This window comes from Salmo salar, chromosome 03, assembly GCF_965601325.2.
Source record: "Salmo salar chromosome 03, fSalSal1, whole genome shotgun sequence".
In the NCBI taxonomy this organism is placed as follows: domain Eukaryota; kingdom Metazoa; phylum Chordata; class Actinopteri; order Salmoniformes; family Salmonidae; genus Salmo; species Salmo salar.
Genome location: NC_138293.1, coordinates 90,718,071 through 90,739,256, shown reverse-complemented (window position 1 = coordinate 90,739,256; position 21,186 = coordinate 90,718,071). Strand labels below are relative to the sequence as shown.

Genomic DNA, 21,186 nt, shown 5'->3' with positions numbered 1-21,186 from the left:
GGGCTCATGTGAATTTCCTTTCTTTTTGGGCATCAGACCAATCCCGTCTTCTCAAGTAAAACATATTTTTTAGTTTTTAATAAATCAGTGGGTAGCTCATAATTGTTATCCAAATTCTGAAATAAAATATGAATAATACATGAATATTAATAATTAATCTGGATGTGGGTGTTATTGCTCATCCCAGGGAAACACAGAAACTAAAATGGTTCCCACAAACATCAGCCGCCCATATCTTTATTTTGCTATGTCGGTGTGTAAATGCTCATTGTTGGTATCCAGATTGGAGTGTGTGTGTGTGTGTGTGCGCCTGTGTGTGTGTGCATACATGTGTTTGTGTGCTTGTGTGTACATGTATACATCTGTGTGTGCATCCATGTGTGTGTGTGTTGCGTCTACTCACATGTGTGTACATCTGTGTGTGTGTGTGTGTGTGTGTGTGTGTGTGTCTCTGTGTTGTCAATTTTCAATTAGTGCTGTCATCAATGTCCATATGGAAGCCTTGGAGGGGCTTAGTGCCACCCCAGAGCAGCCAACAATTCTATTCCCTCCCTCCCATTTCTGGGCAGCGTTCCACAGTGCTCCCAGCTCTCCCACTGCGATGTCAACTCTACTGTCGTTCCGCCTGTGTACCCCTGCCCCCTTCCCTCACATTCTCCCCTCCAGTCCTCCCCCACCCCTCGCCCAGCCAGGGCCGCACAGGGACACTGATGCCCTGTGACAGTGACACCAGAAATTAAAGGGCGGTAGGCGGCAGGGCCTACAGCGAAGGGATGGATGGAGGGAGGGGGAGATGGAAGGATGGATGAAGGGATGGGAAGATGGAGGGAGGGTGGAGAGGGAGATGGAGGGGGGAGAGAGGGAGATGGAGGAGCATGACTGGCCTCCAGTTACAGTAATGTCTCCATGACTGGCCTCCAGTTACAGTAATGTCTCATTGACTGGCCTCCAGTTACAGTAATGTCTCCATGACTGGCCTCCAGTTACAGTAATGTCTCCATGACTGACCTCCAGTTACAGTAATGTCTCCATGACTGGCCTCCAGTTACAGTAATGTCTCCATGACTGACCTCCAGTTACAGTAATGTCTCCATGACTGACCTCCAGTTACAGTAATGTCTCCATGACTGGCCTCCAGTTACAGTAATGTCTCTATGACTGGTCTCCAGTTACAGTAATGTCTCCATGACTGGCCTCCAGTTACAGTAATGTCTCCATGACTGGCCTCCAGTTACAGTAATGTCTCCATGACTGACCTCCAGTTACAGTAATGTCTCCATGACTGGCCTCCAGTTACCGTAATGTCTCCATGACTGGCCTCCAGTTACAGTAATGTTTACATGACTGGCCTCCAGTTACAGTAATGTCTCCATTATTGGTCTCCAGTTACAGTAATGTCTCCATGACTGGTCTCCAGTTACAGTAATGTCTCCATGACTGGTCTCCAGTTACAGTAATGTCTCCATTATTGGTCTCCAGTTACAGTAATGTCTCCATGACTGGTCTCCAGTTACAGTAATGCCTCCATGACTGATCTCCAGTTAAAGTAATGCCTCCATGACTGGTCTCCAGTTACAGTAATGTCTCCATGACTGGTTTCAAGTTACAGTAATGTCTCTATGACTGACCTCCAGTTACAGTAATGTCTCCATGACTGGTTTCAAGTTACAGTAATGTCTCAATGACTGGTTTCAAGTTACAGTAATGTCTCTATGACTGACCTCCAGTTACAGTAATGTCTCCATGACTGGCCTCCAGTTACAGTAATGTCTCCATGACTGACCTCCAGTTACAGTAATGTCTCCATGACTGGCCTCCAGTTACCGTAACGTCTCCATGACTGACCTCCAGTTACAGTAATGTTTACATGACTGGCCTCCAGTTACAGTAATGTCTCCATTATTGGTCTCCAGTTACAGTAATGTCTCCATGACTGGTCTCCAGTTACAGTAATGTCTCCATGACTGTTCTCCAGTTACAGTAATGTCTCCATTATTGGTCTCCAGTTACAGTAATGTCTCCATGACTGGTCTCCAGTTACAGTAATGCCTCCATGACTGACCTCCAGTTACAGTAATGTCTCCATGACAGGTTTCAAGTTACAGTAATGTCTCAATGACTGGTTTCAAGTTACAGTAATGTCTCTATGACTGACCTCCAGTTACAGTAATGTCTCCATGACTGACCTCCAGTTACAGTAATGTCTCCATGACTGACCTCCAGTTACAGTAATGTCTCCATGACTGGTTTCAAGTTACAGTAATGTCTCTATGACTGACCTCCAGTTACAGTAATGTCTCCATGACTGACCTCCAGTTACAGTAATGTCTCCATGACTGGTCTCCAGTTACAGTAATGTTTCCATGACTGGTCTCCAGTTACAGTAATGTCTCCATGACTGGTCTCCAGTTAAAGTAATGCCTCCATGACTGGTCTCCAGTTACTGTAAGGTCCCAATGACTGCACTCCATTTACAGTAAGTTCTCCATGACTGGTCTCTAGTTACAGTAATGTCTTCATGACTGGTCTCCAGTTACAGTAATGTCTCCATGACTGGTCTCCAGTTACAGTAATGTCTCCATGACTGCCCTCCAGTTACAGTAATGTCTCCATGACTGGCCTCCAGTTACAGTAAGGTCTCCATGACTGGTCTCCAGTTACAGTAATGTCTCCATGACTGGTCTCCAGTTACAGTAATGTCTCCATGACTGGTCTCCAGTTACAGTAATGTCTCCATTATTGGTCTCCAGTTACAGTAATGTCTCCATGACTGGTCTCCAGTTACAGTAGTGTCTCCATGACTGGCCTCCAGTTACAGTAATGTCTCCATGACTGGCCTCCAGTTACAGTAAGGTCTCCATGACTGGTCTCCAGTTACAGTAATGTCTCAATGACTGGTTTCAAGTTACAGTAATGTCTCTATGACTGACCTCCAGTTACAGTAATGTCTCCATCACTGGTCTCCAGTTACAGTAATGACTCCATGACTGACCTCCAGTTACAGTAATGTCTCCATGACTGACCTCCAGTTACAGTAATGTCTCCATGACTGGCCTCCAGTTACAGTAATGTCTCCATGACTGGCCTCCAGTTACAGTAATGTCTCCATGACTGACCTCCAGTTACAGTAATGTCTCCATGACTGGCCTCCAGTTACCGTAACGTCTCCATGACTGACCTCCAGTTACAGTAATGTTTACATGACTGGCCTCCAGTTACAGTAATGTCTCCATTATTGGTCTCCAGTTACAGTAATGTCTCCATGACTGGTCTCCAGTTACAGTAATGTCTCCATGACTGGTCTCCAGTTACAGTAATGTCTCCATTATTGGTCTCCAGTTACAGTAATGTCTCCATGACAGGTCTCCAGTTACAGTAATGCCTCCATGACTGATCTCCAGTTAAAGTAATGCCTCCATGACTGGTCTCCAGTTACAGTAATGTCTCCATGACTGGTTTCAAGTTACAGTAATGTCTCTATGACTGACCTCCAGTTACAGTAATGTCTCCATGACTGACCTCCAGTTACAGTAATGTCTCCATGACTGACCTCCAGTTACAGTAATGTCTCCATGACTGACCTCCAGTTACAGTAATGTCTCCATGACTGGTTTCAAGTTACAGTAATGTCTCTATGACTGGCCTCCAGTTACAGTAAGGTCTCCATGACTGGTCTCCAGTTACAGTAATGTCTCCATGACTGGTCTCCAGTTACAGTAATGTCTCCATGACTGGTCTCCAGTTACAGTAATGTCTCCATTATTGGTCTCCAGTTACAGTAATGTCTCCATGACTGGTCTCCAGTTACAGTAATGTCTCCATGACTGGCCTCCAGTTACAGTAATGTCTCCATGACTGGCCTCCAGTTACAGTAAGGTCTCCATGACTGGTCTCCAGTTACAGTAATGTCTCCATGACTGGTCTCCAGTTACAGTAATGTCTCCATTATTGGTCTCCAGTTACAGTAATGTCTCCATGACTGGTCTCCAGTTACAGTAATGTCTCCATGACTGGTCTCCAGTTACAGTAATGTCTCCATGACTGGCCTCCAGTTACAGTAATGTCTCCATGACTGGCCTCCAGTTACAGTAATGTCTCCATGACTGGTCTCCAGTTACAGTAATGTCTCCATGACTGGTCTCCAGTTACAGTACTGTCTCCATGACTGGCCTCCAGTTACAGTAATGTCTCCATAACTGGCCTCCAGTTACAGTAAGGTCTCCATGACTGGTCTCCAGTTACAGTAATGTCTCCATGACTGGTCTCCAGTTACAGTAATGTCTCCATTATTGGTCTCCAGTTACAGTAATGTCTCCATGACTGACCTCCAGTTACAGTAATGTCTCCATAAGTGACCTCCAGTTACAGTAATGTCTCCATGACTGACCTCCAGTTACAGTAATGTCTCCATGACTGACCTCCAGTTACTGTAATGTCTCCGTGACTGGTCTCCAGTTACAGTAATGTCTCCAAGACTGGTCTCCAGTTACAGTAATGTCTCCATGACTGACCTCCAGTTACAGTAATGTCTCCATGACTGACCTCCAGTTACAGTAATGTCTCCATGACTGACCTCCAGTTACAGTAATGTCTCCATGACTGACCTCCAGTTACAGTAATGTCTCCGTGACTGGTCTCCAGTTACAGTAATGTCTCCATGACTGGTCTCCAGTTACAGTAATGTCTCCATGACTGGTCTCCAGTTACAGTAATGTCTCCATTATTGGTCTCCAGTTACAGTAATGTCTCCATGACTGGTCTCCAGTTACAGTAATGTCTCCATGACTGGTCTCCAGTTACAGTAATGTCTCCATGACTGGTTTCAAGTTACGGTAATGTCTCTATGACTGACCTCCAGTTACAGTAATGTCTCCATGACTGGTCTCCAGTTACAGTAATTTCTCCATGACTGGTCTCCAGTTACAGTAATGTCTCCATGACTGGTCTTCAGTTACAGTAACGTCTCCATGACTGGTCTCCAGTTACAGTAATGTCTCCATGACTGGCCTCCAGTTACTGTAATGTCTCCGTGACTGGTCTCCAGTTACAGTAATGTCTCCAAGACTGGTCTCCAGTTACAGTAATGTCTCCATGACTGACCTCCAGTTACAGTAATGTCTCCATGACTGACCTCCAGTTACAGTAATGTCTCCATGACTGACCTCCAGTTACAGTAATGTCTCTATGACTGGTCTCCAGTTACAGTAAGGTCTCCGCGACTGGCCTCCAGTTACAGTAATGTCTCGATGGCTGGTCTCCAGTTACAGTAATGTCTCCATGACTGATCTCCAGTTAAAGTAATGCCTCCATGACTGGTCTCCAGTTACTGTAAGGTCCCAATGACTGCACTCCATTTACAGTAATGTCTCCATGACTGGTCTCCAGTTACAGTAATGTCTCCATGACTGGTCTCCAGTTACAGTAATGTCTCCATGACTGGTCTCCAGTTACAGTAATGTCTCCATGACTGGTCTCCAGTTACAGTAATGTCTCCATGACTGGTCTCCAGTTACATGAACGTCTCCATGACTGGCCTCCAGTTACAGTAATGTCTCCATGACTGGTCTCCAGTTACAGTAATGTCTCCATGACTGGTCTCCAGTTACAGTAATGTTTACATGACTGGTCTCCAGTTACAGTAATGTCTCCATGACTGGTCTCCAGTTACAGTAATGTCTCCATGACTGGTCTCCAGTTACAGTAATGTCTCCATGACTGGTCTCCAGTTACAGTAATGTCTCCATGACTGGTCTCCAGTTACAGTAATGTCTCCATGACTGGTCTCCAGTTACAGTAATGTCTCCATGACTGGTCTCCAGTTACAGTAATGTCTCCATGACTGGTCTCCAGTTACTGTAATGTCTCTATGACTGGTCTTCAGTTACAGTAATGTCTCCATGACTGGTCTCCAGTTACAGTAATGTCTCCATGACTGGTCTCCAGTTACAGTAATGTCTCCATGACTGGTCTCCAGTTACAGTAATGTCTCCATGACTGGTCTCCAGTTACTGTAATGTCTCTATGACTGGTCTTCAGTTACAGTAATGTCTCCATGACTGGTCTCCAGTTACAGTAATGTCTCCATGACTGGTCTCCAGTTACAGTAATGTCTCCATGACTGGTCTCCAGTTACAGTAATGTCTCCATGACTGGCCTGCAGTTACAGTAATGTCTCCATGACTGGTCTCCAGTTACAGTAATGTCTCCATGACTGGTCTCCAGTTACAGTAATGTCTCCATGACTGGTCTCCAGTTACAGTAATGTCTCCATGACTGGTCTCCAGTTACAGTAATGTCTCCATGACTGGCCTGCAGCTACCGGAACGTGGGTGTTTTTGAATGAGACACAGTGAGACAGGGACAGATTGTCCCAATGTTGTGTTATGTTGGAGGGCTATGTAAAACCAATTTCCTTTGGTAGAATTGCTTGGGCACTTTTGTGGTGCTGGCTGTTCTGATTGGACTGTGTGTGTGTCTGTGTGTGTGTGTGTGTGCGTGTCTGTGTGTTTGTGTGTGTGTTTATCTCTGTGAGTGTGTATGTGTGTGTTGGTGCGTGTGTGTGTGAGTGTGTGTGTGAGTTTGTGTGTGCGTGTGTGTGTACAAACTAGGAGCTGCTAATCAACTGTGTTTAATTAGTCAGTGTGGGGTTGAGTGCTTCTTCACCCTGCCAGTCCTCTGAGGGAAGGGGCTCTGTCACATTGTTTGTCAGCGTGTGATGGAGGGAAGGGATCGAAGGGGTCCGCCTCTCAGGGACAGCTCACACTTCTGCCACCACTGCCATTCTCCTGTCAATAACTCACACACGCACGCACGCACGCACACGTACACACACACACACACACACACACACACACACACACACACACACACACGCATGCACACACTCACACGCGCGCGCGCACACACACACACACACACACACACACACACACACACACACACACACACACACACACACACACACACACACACACACACACACACACACACACACACACACACACACACACACACACACACAGACATAAACACACACACACACACGTACACACACAGACATAAACACACACACACACACACACACACATACACACACACACACGCTCAGTCAGTGTCTCACATTTTAGGGAGCACACACACACACATTTTTACCTGCCACATATTACAGACACACATGGATGCACGCACATGTGCTATTCTAGCCTGTGTGTAATGATGTAATCAGAGGACTTACAGTGCAGCCTAATAGAGATTTCCCTTTTAACTCTGAAAGGTTTTAGCAGGCGATCCACAATCCTGATTAGGCCGCTGCTATCTCTCCCAGTCGACGTGACTGATGGCATGGCTAAGGCTGTGCACACAGTAGGAGGAGAGGGGAAGTTCATCTTTTGTTTGGGTACGGCCTGGCTCGCATCTGTGTGGTCGCCGGGCAGGTTTCCAGGGGGATATTCAAGGGCATTTTCACTCTGCTTCTAAACCAGCCCTGTGATGTTGCTACTCTGTAGGGGAAGAGGAGCTGCTAGCCCCACTGATATGGAAATGGAAACTGGAGAGCTATGATATTCAACTGCCAGAACAATAGAAGCCGCATACAAATGCAGAACGTGCCTTCAGACCATTCAGTGATTCCCTGTATCTTTCAAAGCGTCACTCTGTGCTTGGATAGGCCAGGGGGAACTCCCTTGATAAAGCGTTCCGGCTTCTTATCCAACACTGGCCTCCAACAATCCCAGGTTCGCCCCGTTAGATCCCAATTTTTCAAGCGTGCCGGTTTGGGGGTTTGGGAGAACAGGGCTCCGGGGTTTTGTCTTCTTCTGTTCGTCAGCTATAACAACCCACAGAGAGGTGACTCAACCCCTCCTTTCCCCTCTGGTCTTCCTCTCTTTCATTCCACCTCTCTTCTTCTTCCTCTAATGAATGCTCTCCCATGTTTTGACTGGCAGGTCGTTAGGGGCGGGACTTGGCCTGTCGCCCGAGGACCTGCTGGGAGGAGGGGGCGGGGACGCCCAGAGGAAGAAGAAGAAGCTGTCCAATCGGGGCTTTGAGCGGCTCGGCGCGACAGAGGTCAGGGTTCTTTAGTTGTATCTCTTTGTCCTCTATCCCTCCAGAACAGATACCCACTCTGTAGAAAACCTTTATAGTTACTGAACACTTCTCTGAGCCCTCCATACAGTATTCTACCAATACTGCTATGTAGCCTGCTAGCCTGATTGCCTTTGTGTTATACCGTATGCTATGTTAGCCACTATGCTAGTTGTTATGTAAATATTGTATGTTGTGTGATCTATGTTTACCCTGATAGCCTATAGGCTAAATTAAAGTGTGAGTGTTGTGTACACACTTTGTTTCTTTTTATTATTGACACATTTCTAGTCATTAGAACCAGGGGAGGCTGGTGGAGGAGCGATAGGAGGACGGGCTCATTGTAATGGCTGGAATGGAATGAATGGAACAGAGTCAAACGTGATTTCCATATGTTTGATGCCGTTTCATATATTCCATTCAGCCATTACAATCAGCCCGTCTTCCTATCGCTCCTCCACCAGCCTCCCCTGGTTCTAATGACTAGAAATGTGTCAACAAAAAAGAAACAAAGTGTGTACAAAACACTTACACTTTAATTTTTTAATTTTAAACTCTAAAGAGTCAAATCCCCAGCTCTCCATGTTAATATATTTTTCATTTGTGGATCTTCATCTGTCCCTCTGGCTGTTTGTGAGCGGAACTGAGCTCTGTTTCTCTGGCTGTCTGTGAGCTGAACTGAGCTCTGTCTCTCTGGCTGTCTGTGAGCTGAACTGAGCTCTGTCTCTCTGGCTGTCTGTGAGCTGAACTGAGCTCTGTCCCTCTGGCTGTCTGTGAGCTGAACTGAGCTCTGTCTCTCTGGCTGTCTGTGAGCTGAACTGAGCTCTGTCTCTCTGGCTGTCTGTGAGCTGAACTGAGCTCTGTCCCTCTGGCTGTCTGTGAGCTGAACTGAGCTCTGTCCCTCTGGCTGTCTGTGAGCTGAACTGAGCTCTCTGTCTCTCTGGCTGTCTGTGAGCTGAACTGAGCTCTGTCCCTCTGGCTGTCTGTGAGCTGAACTGAGCTCTGTCTCTCTGGCTGTCTGTGAGCTGAACTGAGCTCTGCCCCTCTGGATGTCTGTGAGCTGAACTGAGCTCTGTCCCTCTGGCTGTTTGTGAGCTGAACTGAGCTCTGTCCCTCTGGCTGTTTGTGAGCTGAACTGAGCTCTGTCCCTCTGGCTGTTTGTGAGCTGAACTGAGCTCTGTCCCTCTGGCTGTTTGTGAGCTGAACTGAGCTCTGTCTCTCTGGCTGTCTGTGAGCTGAACTGAGCTCTGTCTCTCTGGCTCTGTGAGCTGAACTGAGCTCTGTCCCTCTGGCAGTCTGTGAGCTGAACTGAGTTCTGTCCCTCTGGCAGTCTGTGAGCTGAACTGAGCTCTGTCCCTCTGGCAGTCTGTGAGCTGAACTGAGCTCTGTCCCTCTGGCAGTCTGTGAGCTGAACTGAGCTCTGTCCCTCTGGCTGTCTGTGAGCTGAACTGAGCTCTGTCCCTCTGGCTGTTTGTGAGCTGAACTGAGCTCTGTCCCTGTGGCTGTCTGTGTGTTGAGCTGAGCTCTGTCCCTCTGGCTGTCTGTGTGTTGAGCTGAGCTCTGTCCCTCTGGCTGTCTGTATATTGAGCTGAGCTCTGTCCCTCTGGCTGTCTGTGAGCTGAGCTGCGCTCTGTCCCTCTGGCTGTCTGTGTGTTGAGCTGAGCTCTGTCCCTCTGGCTGTCTGTGAGCTGAACTGAGCTCTGTCCCGCTGGCTGTTTGTGTGTGGGAGCTATGTCCGGAGGTGTAACAGTCTCTTTCTCTCTCTTTCTATTTCTCTTTTTCTGCTCGTTCTCTCTCTCTGTTCTCTATTTCTCTTTCTGTTCTCGCTCTGCCCGTCCTCCTCTTTTTCTCTTCTCTCTTTTCTCTGTTCTCATAGATAAAAGTGCAGGGCAGCAGCAGAAAGAGTGTCCTCCACGGTGTCCTCAGCTCTAAGCTGGCCCGTGACGTGGCCCATCAGCAGCTCAGACAGCACAAGGCCCAGGGCGGGAAGAGGACTGGGATGGGGGCGGGACCACAGGATAAGGAGGAGGTGGCCTCTGTGGCTAGTTCCGCCCCCAAGCACCATGGACATCGAGGCCAGGCCACCTCTAAGGCTGAGTCCAGACGAGTCATCAACGAGTCCGGCGGTCAGAGTGACACAGGTAAGAATCATGGTGATTGATTTCATTTGTAACCTTTGGAGTTTTCTCACAATGTTGTGTTTCAGTTATGTGACGGACAGTGATGTTATTTAGGCATGGTATTTGTGTCATATGATGGTGGAATCACTCTTTTTTTCTGTATTGGGAGACTTAGTACATTCCTTATACTGCACTGACCTGAGCACTGACTGGTGTGCTCTGTATGTGTAGGCTACTATAGAGAAACACTACCATAGAGAGAAACACTACCATAGAGAAACACTACTATAGAGAAACACTACCATAGAGAGAAACACTACCATAGAGAGAAACAGTACTATAGAGAAACACTACCATAGAGAGAAACACTACCATAGAGAGAAACACTACCATAGAGAGAAACACTACCATAGAGAGAAACACTACCATAGAGAGAAACACTACCATAGAGAAACACTACCATAGAGAAACACTACCATAGAGAGAAACACTACCATAGAGAGAAACACTACCATAGATAGAAACACTACCATAGAGAAACACTACCATAGAGAAACACTACTATAGAGAGAAACACTACTATAGAGAGAAACACTACTATAGAGAGAAGCACTACTATAGAGAAACGCACTACTATAGAGAAACACTACCATAGATAGAAACACTACTATAGATAGAAACACTACTATAGAGAGAAACACTACCATAGAGAGAAACACTACTATAGAGAGAAACACTACTATAGAGAAACACTACTATAGAGAAACACTACCATAGAGAGAAACACTACCATAGATAGAAACACTACCATAGATAGAAACACTACTATAGAGAGAAACACTACTATAGAAAGAAACACTACCATAGAGAGAAACACTACCATAGAGAGAAACACTACCATAGATAGAAACGCTACTATAGAGAAACACTACTATAGAGAGAAACACTTCCATAGAGAAACACTACTATAGAGAGAAACACTTCCATAGAGAAACACTACTATAGAGAGAAACACTACTATAGAGAAACACTACCATAGAGAGAAACACTACTATAGAGAGAAACACTACTATAGAGAGAAACACTACCATAGAGAGAAACACTACTATAGAGAGAAACACTACCATAGAGAGAAACACTACTATAGAGAGAAACACTACCTTAGATAGAAACACTACCATAGAGAGAAACACTACTGTAGAGAGAAACACTACCATAGAGAGAAACACTACTATAGAGAGAAACACTACCATAGAGAGAAACACTACTATAGAGAGAAACACTACCTTAGATAGAAACACTACCATAGAGAGAAACACTACTATAGAGAAACACTTCCATAGAGAGACACTACTATAGAGAAACACTACCATAGAGAGAAACACTACCATAGAGAGAAACACTACCATAGATAGAAACACTACTATAGAGAGAAACACTACCATAGAGAGAAACACTACCATAGAGAGAAACACTACTATAGAGAGAAACACTACCATAGAGAAACACTACTATAGAGAGAAACACTTCTATAGAGAAACACTACTATAGAGAAACACTACTGTAGAGAGAAACACTACCATAGAGAGAAACACTACCATAGATAGAAACACTACCATAGATAGAAACGCTACTATAGAGAAACACTACTATAGAGAGAAACACTTCCATAGAGAAACACTACTATAGAGAAACACTACCATAGAGAGACACACTACTATAGAGAGAAACACTACTATAGAGAAACACTACTATAGAGAGACACTACTATAGAGAAACACTACTATAGAGAAACACTACTATAGAGAAACACTACTGTAGAGAGAAACACTACCATAGAGAGAAACACTACCATAGATAGAAACACTACCATAGATAGAAACGCTACTATAGAGAAACACTACTATAGAGAGAAACACTTCCATAGAGAAACACTACTATAGAGAAACACTACCATAGAGAGACACACTACTATAGAGAGAAACACTACTATAGAGAAACACTACTATAGAGAGACACTACTATAGAGAAACACTACCATAGAGAAACACTACTATAGAGAGAAACACTACTATAGAGAAACACTACTATAGAGAAACACTACTATAGAGAAACACTACTATAGAGAGAAACACTACCATAGAGAGAAACACTACCATAGAGAGAAACACTACCATAGATAGAAACACTACCATAGATAGAAACACTACCATAGATAGAAACACTACCATAGATAGAAACACTACTATAGAGAGAAACACTACCATAGAGAGAACACTACTATAGAGAGAAACACTACCATAGATAGAAACACTACCATAGAGAGAAACACTACTATAGAGAGAAACACTACTATAGAGAGACACTACTATAGATAGAAACACTACCATAGATAGAAACACTACTATAGAGAGAAACACTACTATAGAGAGAAACACTACTATAGAGAGAACACTACTATAGAGAGAAACACTACTATAGAGAGAAACACTACCATAGAGAGAAACACTACCATAGATAGAAACACTACCATAGAGAGAAACACTACTATAGAGAGAACACTACTATAGAGAGACACTACTATAGAGAGAAACACTACTATAGAGAGAAACACTACTATAGAGAGAAACACTACTATAGAGAGAAACACTACCATAGAGAGAAACACTACCATAGAGAAACACTACTATAGAGAGAAACACTACTATAGAGAGAAACACTACTATAGAGAGAAACACTACTATAGAGAGAAACACTACTATAGAGAGAAACACTACCATAGAGAGAAACACTACCATAGAGAAACACTACTATAGAGAGAAACACTACTATAGAGAGAAACACTACTATAGATAGAAACACTACCATAGATAGAAACACTACCATAGATAGAAACACTACTATAGAGAAACACTACCATAGAGAGAAACACTACCATAGAGAGAAACACTACTATAGAGAGAAACACTACCATAGAGAGAAACACTACTATAGAGAAACACTACCATAGAGAGAAACACTACCATAGAGAGAAACACTACTATAGAGAAACACTACCATAGAGAGAACACTACCATAGAGAGAAACACTACCATAGATAGAAACACTACCATAGAGAGAAACACTACTATAGAGAGACACTACTATAGAGAGACACTACTATAGAGAGAAACACTACTATAGAGAGAAACACTACCATAGAGAGAAACACTACTATAGAGAGAAACACTACTATAGATAGAAACACTACCATAGATAGAAACACTACCATAGATAGAAACACTACTATAGAGAAACACTACCATAGAGAGAAACACTACCATAGAGAGAAACACTACTATAGAGAGAAACACTACCATAGAGAAACACTACCATAGAGAAACACTACCATAGATAGAAACACTACCATAGAGAGAAACACTACTATAGATAGAAACACTACCATAGATAGAAACACTACCATAGAGAGAAACACTACTATAGAGAGACACTACTATAGAGAGAACACTACTATAGAGAGAAACACTACTATAGAGAGAAACACTACCATAGAGAGAAACACTACTATAGAGAGAAACACTACTATAGATAGAAACACTACCATAGATAGAAACACTACCATAGATAGAAACACTACTATAGAGAAACACTACTATAGAGAAACACTACCATAGAGAGAAACACTACCATAGAGAGAAACACTACTATAGAGAGAAACACTACCATAGAGAGAAACACTACTATAGAGAGAAACACTACTATAGAGAGAAACACTACTATAGAGAGAAACACTACCATAGAGAAAGACTACCATAGAGAAACACTACTATAGAGAAACACTACTATAGAGAGAAACACTACCATAGAGAGAAACACTACCATAGAGAAACACTACCATAGATAGAAACACTACCATAGAGAGAAACACTACCATAGAGAGAAACACTACTATAGAGAGAAACACTACCATAGATAGAAACACTACCATAGAGAGAAACACTACTATAGAGAAACACTACCATAGAGAGAAACACTACCATAGAGAGAAACACTACCATAGAGAGAAACACTACTATAGAGAGAAACACTACCATAGAGAGAAACACTACTATAGAGAGAAACACTACTATAGAGAGAAACACTACTATAGAGAGAAACACTACCATAGAGAAAGACTACCATAGAGAAACACTACTATAGAGAAACACTACTATAGAGAGAAACACTACCATAGAGAGAAACACTACCATAGAGAAACACTACTATAGAGAAACACTACCATAGAGAGAAACACTACTATAGAGAGAAACACTACTATAGAGAGAAACACTACCATAGAGAAACACTACCATAGAGAAAAACTACCATAGAGAGAAACACTACCATAGAGAGAAACACTACCATAGAGAGAAACACTACTATAGAGAGAAACACTACCATAGAGAGAAACACTACTATAGAGAGAAACACTACTATAGAGAGAAACACTACCATAGAGAAACACTACTATATAGAAACACTACTATAGAGAAACACTACTATAGAGAGAAACACTACCATAGAGAAACACTACCATAGAGAAACACTACTATAGAGAGAAACACTACCATAGAGAAACACTACTATAGAGAGAAACACTACCATAGAGAAACACTACCATAGAGAAACACTACTATAGAGAGAAACACTACTATAGATAGAAACACTACCATAGAGAGAAACACTACTATAGAGAGAAACACTACCATAGAGAAACACTACTATAGATAGAAACACTACTATAGAGAGAAACACTACTATAGAGAGAAACACTACTATAGAGAGAAACACTACCATAGAGAGAAACACTACTATAGAGAGAAACACTACTATAGAGAGAAACACTACCATAGAGAAACACTACTATAGATAGAAACACTACTATAGATAGAAACACTACCATAGAGAGAAACACTACTATAGAGAGAAACACTACTATAGAGAGAAACACTACCATAGAGAAACACTACTATAGATAGAAACACTACTATAGATAGAAACACTACTATAGAGAGAAACACTACCATAGAGAGAAACACTACCATAGATAGAAACACTACCATAGAGAGAAACACTACTATAGAGAGACACTACTATAGAGAGACACTACTATAGAGAGAAACACTACTATAGAGAGAAACACTACTATAGAGAGAAACACTACTATAGAGAGAAACACTACTATAGAGAGAAACACTACTATAGAGAGAAACACTACTATAGAGAGAAACACTACTATAGAGAGAAACACTACCATAGAGAGAAACACTACCATAGAGAAACACTACTATAGAGAGAAACACTACTATAGAGAGAAACACTACTATAGATAGAAACACTACCATAGATAGAAACACTACCATAGATAGAAACACTACTATAGAGAAACACTACCATAGAGAGAAACACTACCATAGAGAGAAACACTACTATAGAGAGAAACACTACCATAGATAGAAACACTACTATAGAGAAACACTACCATAGAGAGAAACACTACCATAGAGAGAAACACTACTATAGAGAAACACTACCATAGAGAAACACTACCATAGAGAGAAACACTACCATAGATAGAAACACTACCATAGAGAGAAACACTACTATAGAGAGACACTACTATAGAGAGACACTACTATAGAGAGAAACACTACTATAGAGAGAAACACTACCATAGAGAGAAACACTACTATAGAGAGAAACACTACTATAGATAGAAACACTACCATAGATAGAAACACTACCATAGATAGAAACACTACTATAGAGAAACACTACCATAGAGAGAAACACTACCATAGAGAGAAACACTACTATAGAGAGAAACACTACCATAGAGAAACACTACCATAGAGAAACACTACCATAGATAGAAACACTACCATAGAGAGAAACACTACTATAGATAGAAACACTACCATAGATAGAAACACTACCATAGAGAGAAACACTACTATAGAGAGAACACTACTATAGAGAGACACTACTATAGAGAGAAACACTACTATAGAGAGAAACACTACCATAGAGAGAAACACTACTATAGAGAGAAACACTACTATAGATAGAAACACTACCATAGATAGAAACACTACCATAGATAGAAACACTACTATAGAGAAACACTACTATAGAGAAACACTACCATAGAGAGAAACACTACCATAGAGAGAAACACTACTATAGAGAGAAACACTACCATAGAGAGAAACACTACTATAGAGAGAAACACTACTATAGAGAGAAACACTACTATAGAGAGAAACACTACCATAGAGAAAGACTACCATAGAGAAACACTACTATAGAGAAACACTACTATAGAGAGAAACACTACCATAGAGAGAAACACTACCATAGAGAAACACTACTATAGAGAAACACTACCATAGAGAGAAACACTACCATAGAGAGAAACACTACCATAGAGAGAAACACTACTATAGAGAGAAACACTACCATAGAGAGAAACACTACTATAGAGAGAAACACTACTATAGAGAGAAACACTACTATAGAGAGAAACACTACCATAGAGAAAGACTACCATAGAGAAACACTACTATAGAGAAACACTACTATAGAGAGAAACACTACCATAGAGAGAAACACTACCATAGAGAAACACTACTATAGAGAAACACTACCATAGAGAGAAACACTACTATAGAGAGAAACACTACTATAGAGAGAAACACTACCATAGAGAAACACTACCATAGAGAAAAACTACCATAGAGAGAAACACTACCATAGAGAGAAACACTACCATAGAGAGAAACACTACTATAGAGAGAAACACTACCATAGAGAGAAACACTACTATAGAGAGAAACACTACTATAGAGAGAAACACTACCATAGAGAAACACTACTATATAGAAACACTTCAATAGAGAAACACTACTATAGAGAGAAACACTACCATAGAGAAACACTACCATAGAGAAACACTACTATAGAGAGAAACACTACCATAGAGAAACACTACTATAGAGAGAAACACTACCATAGAGAAACACTACCATAGAGAAACACTACTATAGATAGAAACACTACTATAGATAGAAACACTACCATAGAGAGAAACACTACTATAGAGAGAAACACTACCATAGAGAAACACTACTATAGATAGAAACACTACTATAGAGAGAAACACTACTATAGAGAGAAACACTACTATAGAGAGAAACACTACCATAGAGAGAAACACTACTATAGAGAGAAACACTACTATAGAGAGAAACACTACCATAGAGAAACACTACTATAGATAGAAACACTACTATAGATAGAAACACTACCATAGAGAGAAACACTACTATAGAGAGAAACACTACTATAGAGAGAAACACTACCATAGAGAAACACTACTATAGATAGAAACACTACTATAGATAGAAACACTACTATAGAGAGAAACACTACCATAGAGAGAAACACTACCATAGAGAGAAACACTACTATAGATAGAAACACTACCATAGAGAAACACTACCATAGAGAAACACTACCATAGATAGAAACACTACCATAGAGAGAAACACTACTATAGAGAGACACTACTATAGAGAAACACTACTATAGGGAGACTACTATAGAGAGAAACACTACCATAGAGAGAAACACTACCATAGATAGAAACACTACCATAGAGAGAAACACTACTATAGAGAGACACTACTATAGAGAAACACTACTATAGAGAGAAACACTACTATAGAGAGAAACACTACCATAGAGAGAAACACTACTATAGAGAGAAACACTACTATAGATAGAAACACTACCATAGATAGAAACACTACCATAGATAGAAACACTACTATAGAGAAACACTACCATAGAGAGAAACACTACCATAGAGAGAAACACTACTATAGAGAGAAACACTACTATAGAGAGAAACACTACCATAGAGAGAAACACTACCATAGAGAGAAACACTACCATAGATAGAAACACTACCATAGATAGAAACACTACCATAGATAGAAACACTACTATAGAGAAACACTACCATAGAGAGAAACACTACCATAGATAGAAACACTACCATAGATAGAAACACTACTATAGAGAAACACTACCATAGAGAGAAACACTACCATAGAGAAACACTACTATAGAGAGAAACACTACCATAGATAGAAACACTACTATAGAGAAACACTACCATAGAGAAACACTACCATAGAGAGAAACACTACCATAGAGAGAAACACTACCATAGAGAGAAACACTACTATAGAGAAACACTACTATAGAGAAACACTACCATAGAGAGAAACACTACCATAGAGAGAAACACTACTATAGAGAGAAACACTACCATAGAGAAACACTACTATAGAGAAACACTACTATAGAGAGAAACACTACTATAGAGAGAAACACTACCATAGAGAAAGACTACCATAGAGAAACACTACTATAGAGAAACACTACTATAGAGAGAAACACTACTATAGAGAGAAACACTACCATAGAGAAACACTACCATAGATAGAAACACTACTATAGAGAGAAACACTACCATAGAGAAACACTACCATAGAGAAACACTACTATAGATAGAAACACTACCATAGATAGAAACACTACCATAGAGAGAAACACTACCATAGAGAGAAACACTACCATAGAGAGAAACACTACCATAGAGAGAAACACTACCATAGAGAGAAACACTACTATAGAGAGAAACACTACCATAGAGAGAAACACTACTATAGAGAGAAACACTACTATAGAGAGAAACACTACCATAGAGAAACACTACTATAGAGAGAAACACTACCATAGAGAAACACTACCATAGAGAGAAACACTACCATAGATAGAAACACTACTATAGAGAGAAACACTACTATAGAGAGAAACACTACCATAGAGAAACACTACTATAGAGAGAAACACTACCATAGAGAAACACTACCATAGAGAAACACTACTATAGAGAGAAACACTACCATAGAGAAACACTACTATAGAGAGAAACACTACCATAGAGAAACACTACCATAGAGAAACACTACTATAGAGAAACACTACTATAGAGAGAAACACTACCATAGAGAAACACTACCATAGAGAAACACTACTATAGATAGAAACACTACTATAGAGAGAAACACTACCATAGAGAGAAACACTACTATAGAGAGAAACACTACCATAGAGAAACACTACCATAGAGAGAAACACTACTATAGAGAGAAACACTACTATAGAGAAACACTACTATAGAGAGAAACACTACTATAGAGAGAAACACTACCATAGAGAAACACTACTATAGATAGAAACACTACTATAGATAGAAACACTACTATAGAGAGAAACACTACCATAGAGAGAAACACTACCATAGAGAGAAACACTACTATAGATAGAAACACTACCATAGAGAAACACTACCATAGAGAAACACTACCATAGATAGAAACACTACCATAGAGAGAAACACTACCATAGAGAGAAACACTACCATAGATAGAAACACTACCATAGAGAGAAACACTACTATAGAGAGAAACACTACTATAGAGAGAAACACTACCATAGATAGAAACACTACTATAGAGAAACACTACCATAGAGAAACACTACCATAGAGAGAAACACTACCATAGAGAGAAACACTACTATAGAGAGAAACACTACTATAGAGAGAAACACTACCATAGAGAAACACTACCATAGAGAAACACTACCATAGAGAGAAACACTACCATAGAGAAACACTACTATAGAGAGAAACACTACCATAGAGAAACACTACCATAGAGAAACACTACTATAGAGAGAAACACTACCATATAGAAACACTACTATAGAGAGAAACACTACCATAGAGAAACACTACCATAGAGAAACACTACCATAGAGAGAAACACTACCATAGAGAGAAACACTACTATAGAGAGAAACACTACCATAGAGAGAAACACTACTATAGAGAGAAACACTACTATAGAGAGAAACACTACCATAGAGAAACACTACTATATAGAAACACTACTATAGAGAGAAACACTACTATAGAGAGAAACACTACTATAGATAGAAACACTACTATAGAGAGAAACACTACTATAGAGAGAAACACTACCATAGAGAAACACTACCATAGAGAAACACTACCATAGAGAAACACTACCATAGAGAAACACTACCATAGAGAGAAACACTACCATAGAGAAACACTACTATAGAGAGAAACACTACCATAGAGAAACACTACCATAGAGAAACACTACCATATAGAAACACTACTATAGAGAGAAACACTACTATAGAGAGAAACACTACCATAGAGAAACACTACCATAGAGAAACACTACCATAGAGAGAAACACTACCATAGAGAAACACTACTATAGAGAGAAACACTACCATAGAGAAACACTACCATAGAGAAACACTACTATAGAGAAACACTACTATAGAGAGAAACACTACCATAGAGAAACACTACCATAGAGAAACACTACTATAGATAGAAACACTACTATAGATAGAAACACTACCATAGAGAGAAACACTACTATAGAGAGAAACACTACCATAGAGAAACACTACCATAGAGAGAAACACTACCATAGATAGAAACACTACTATAGAAACACTACTATAGAGAGAAACACTACTATAGAGAGAAACACTACCATAGAGAAACACTACTATAGATAGAAACACTACTATAGAGAGAAACACTACCATAGAGAGAAACACTACCATAGAGAGAAACACTACTATAGATAGAAACACTACCATAGAGAAACACTACCATAGAGAAACACTACCATAGATAGAAACACTACCATAGAGAGAAACACTACTATAGAGAGACACTACTATAGAGAAACACTACTATAGAGAGACACTACTATAGAGAGAAACACTACCATAGAGAGAAACACTACCATAGATAGAAACA

The 21,186-nt window shown here is 41.0% G+C and overlaps 1 protein-coding gene across 7 annotated transcripts in view; it reads left to right on the top strand.

The window, feature by feature from the left end:
- The window catches only part of LOC106594543 (BAH and coiled-coil domain-containing protein 1), a 252,728-nt gene that overhangs the window by 159,642 nt on the left and 71,900 nt on the right, over positions 1–21,186 (top strand). For all 7 annotated transcript variants that reach the window (XM_045715699.2, XM_082972868.1, XM_082972866.1 and 4 more), the window contains 2 exons: positions 7,944–8,064; positions 9,959–10,223. In XM_045715699.2, coding sequence (XP_045571655.2) covers positions 7,944–8,064; positions 9,959–10,223 — 386 coding nt within the window. The remainder of the gene's footprint in view (positions 1–7,943; positions 8,065–9,958; positions 10,224–21,186) is intronic.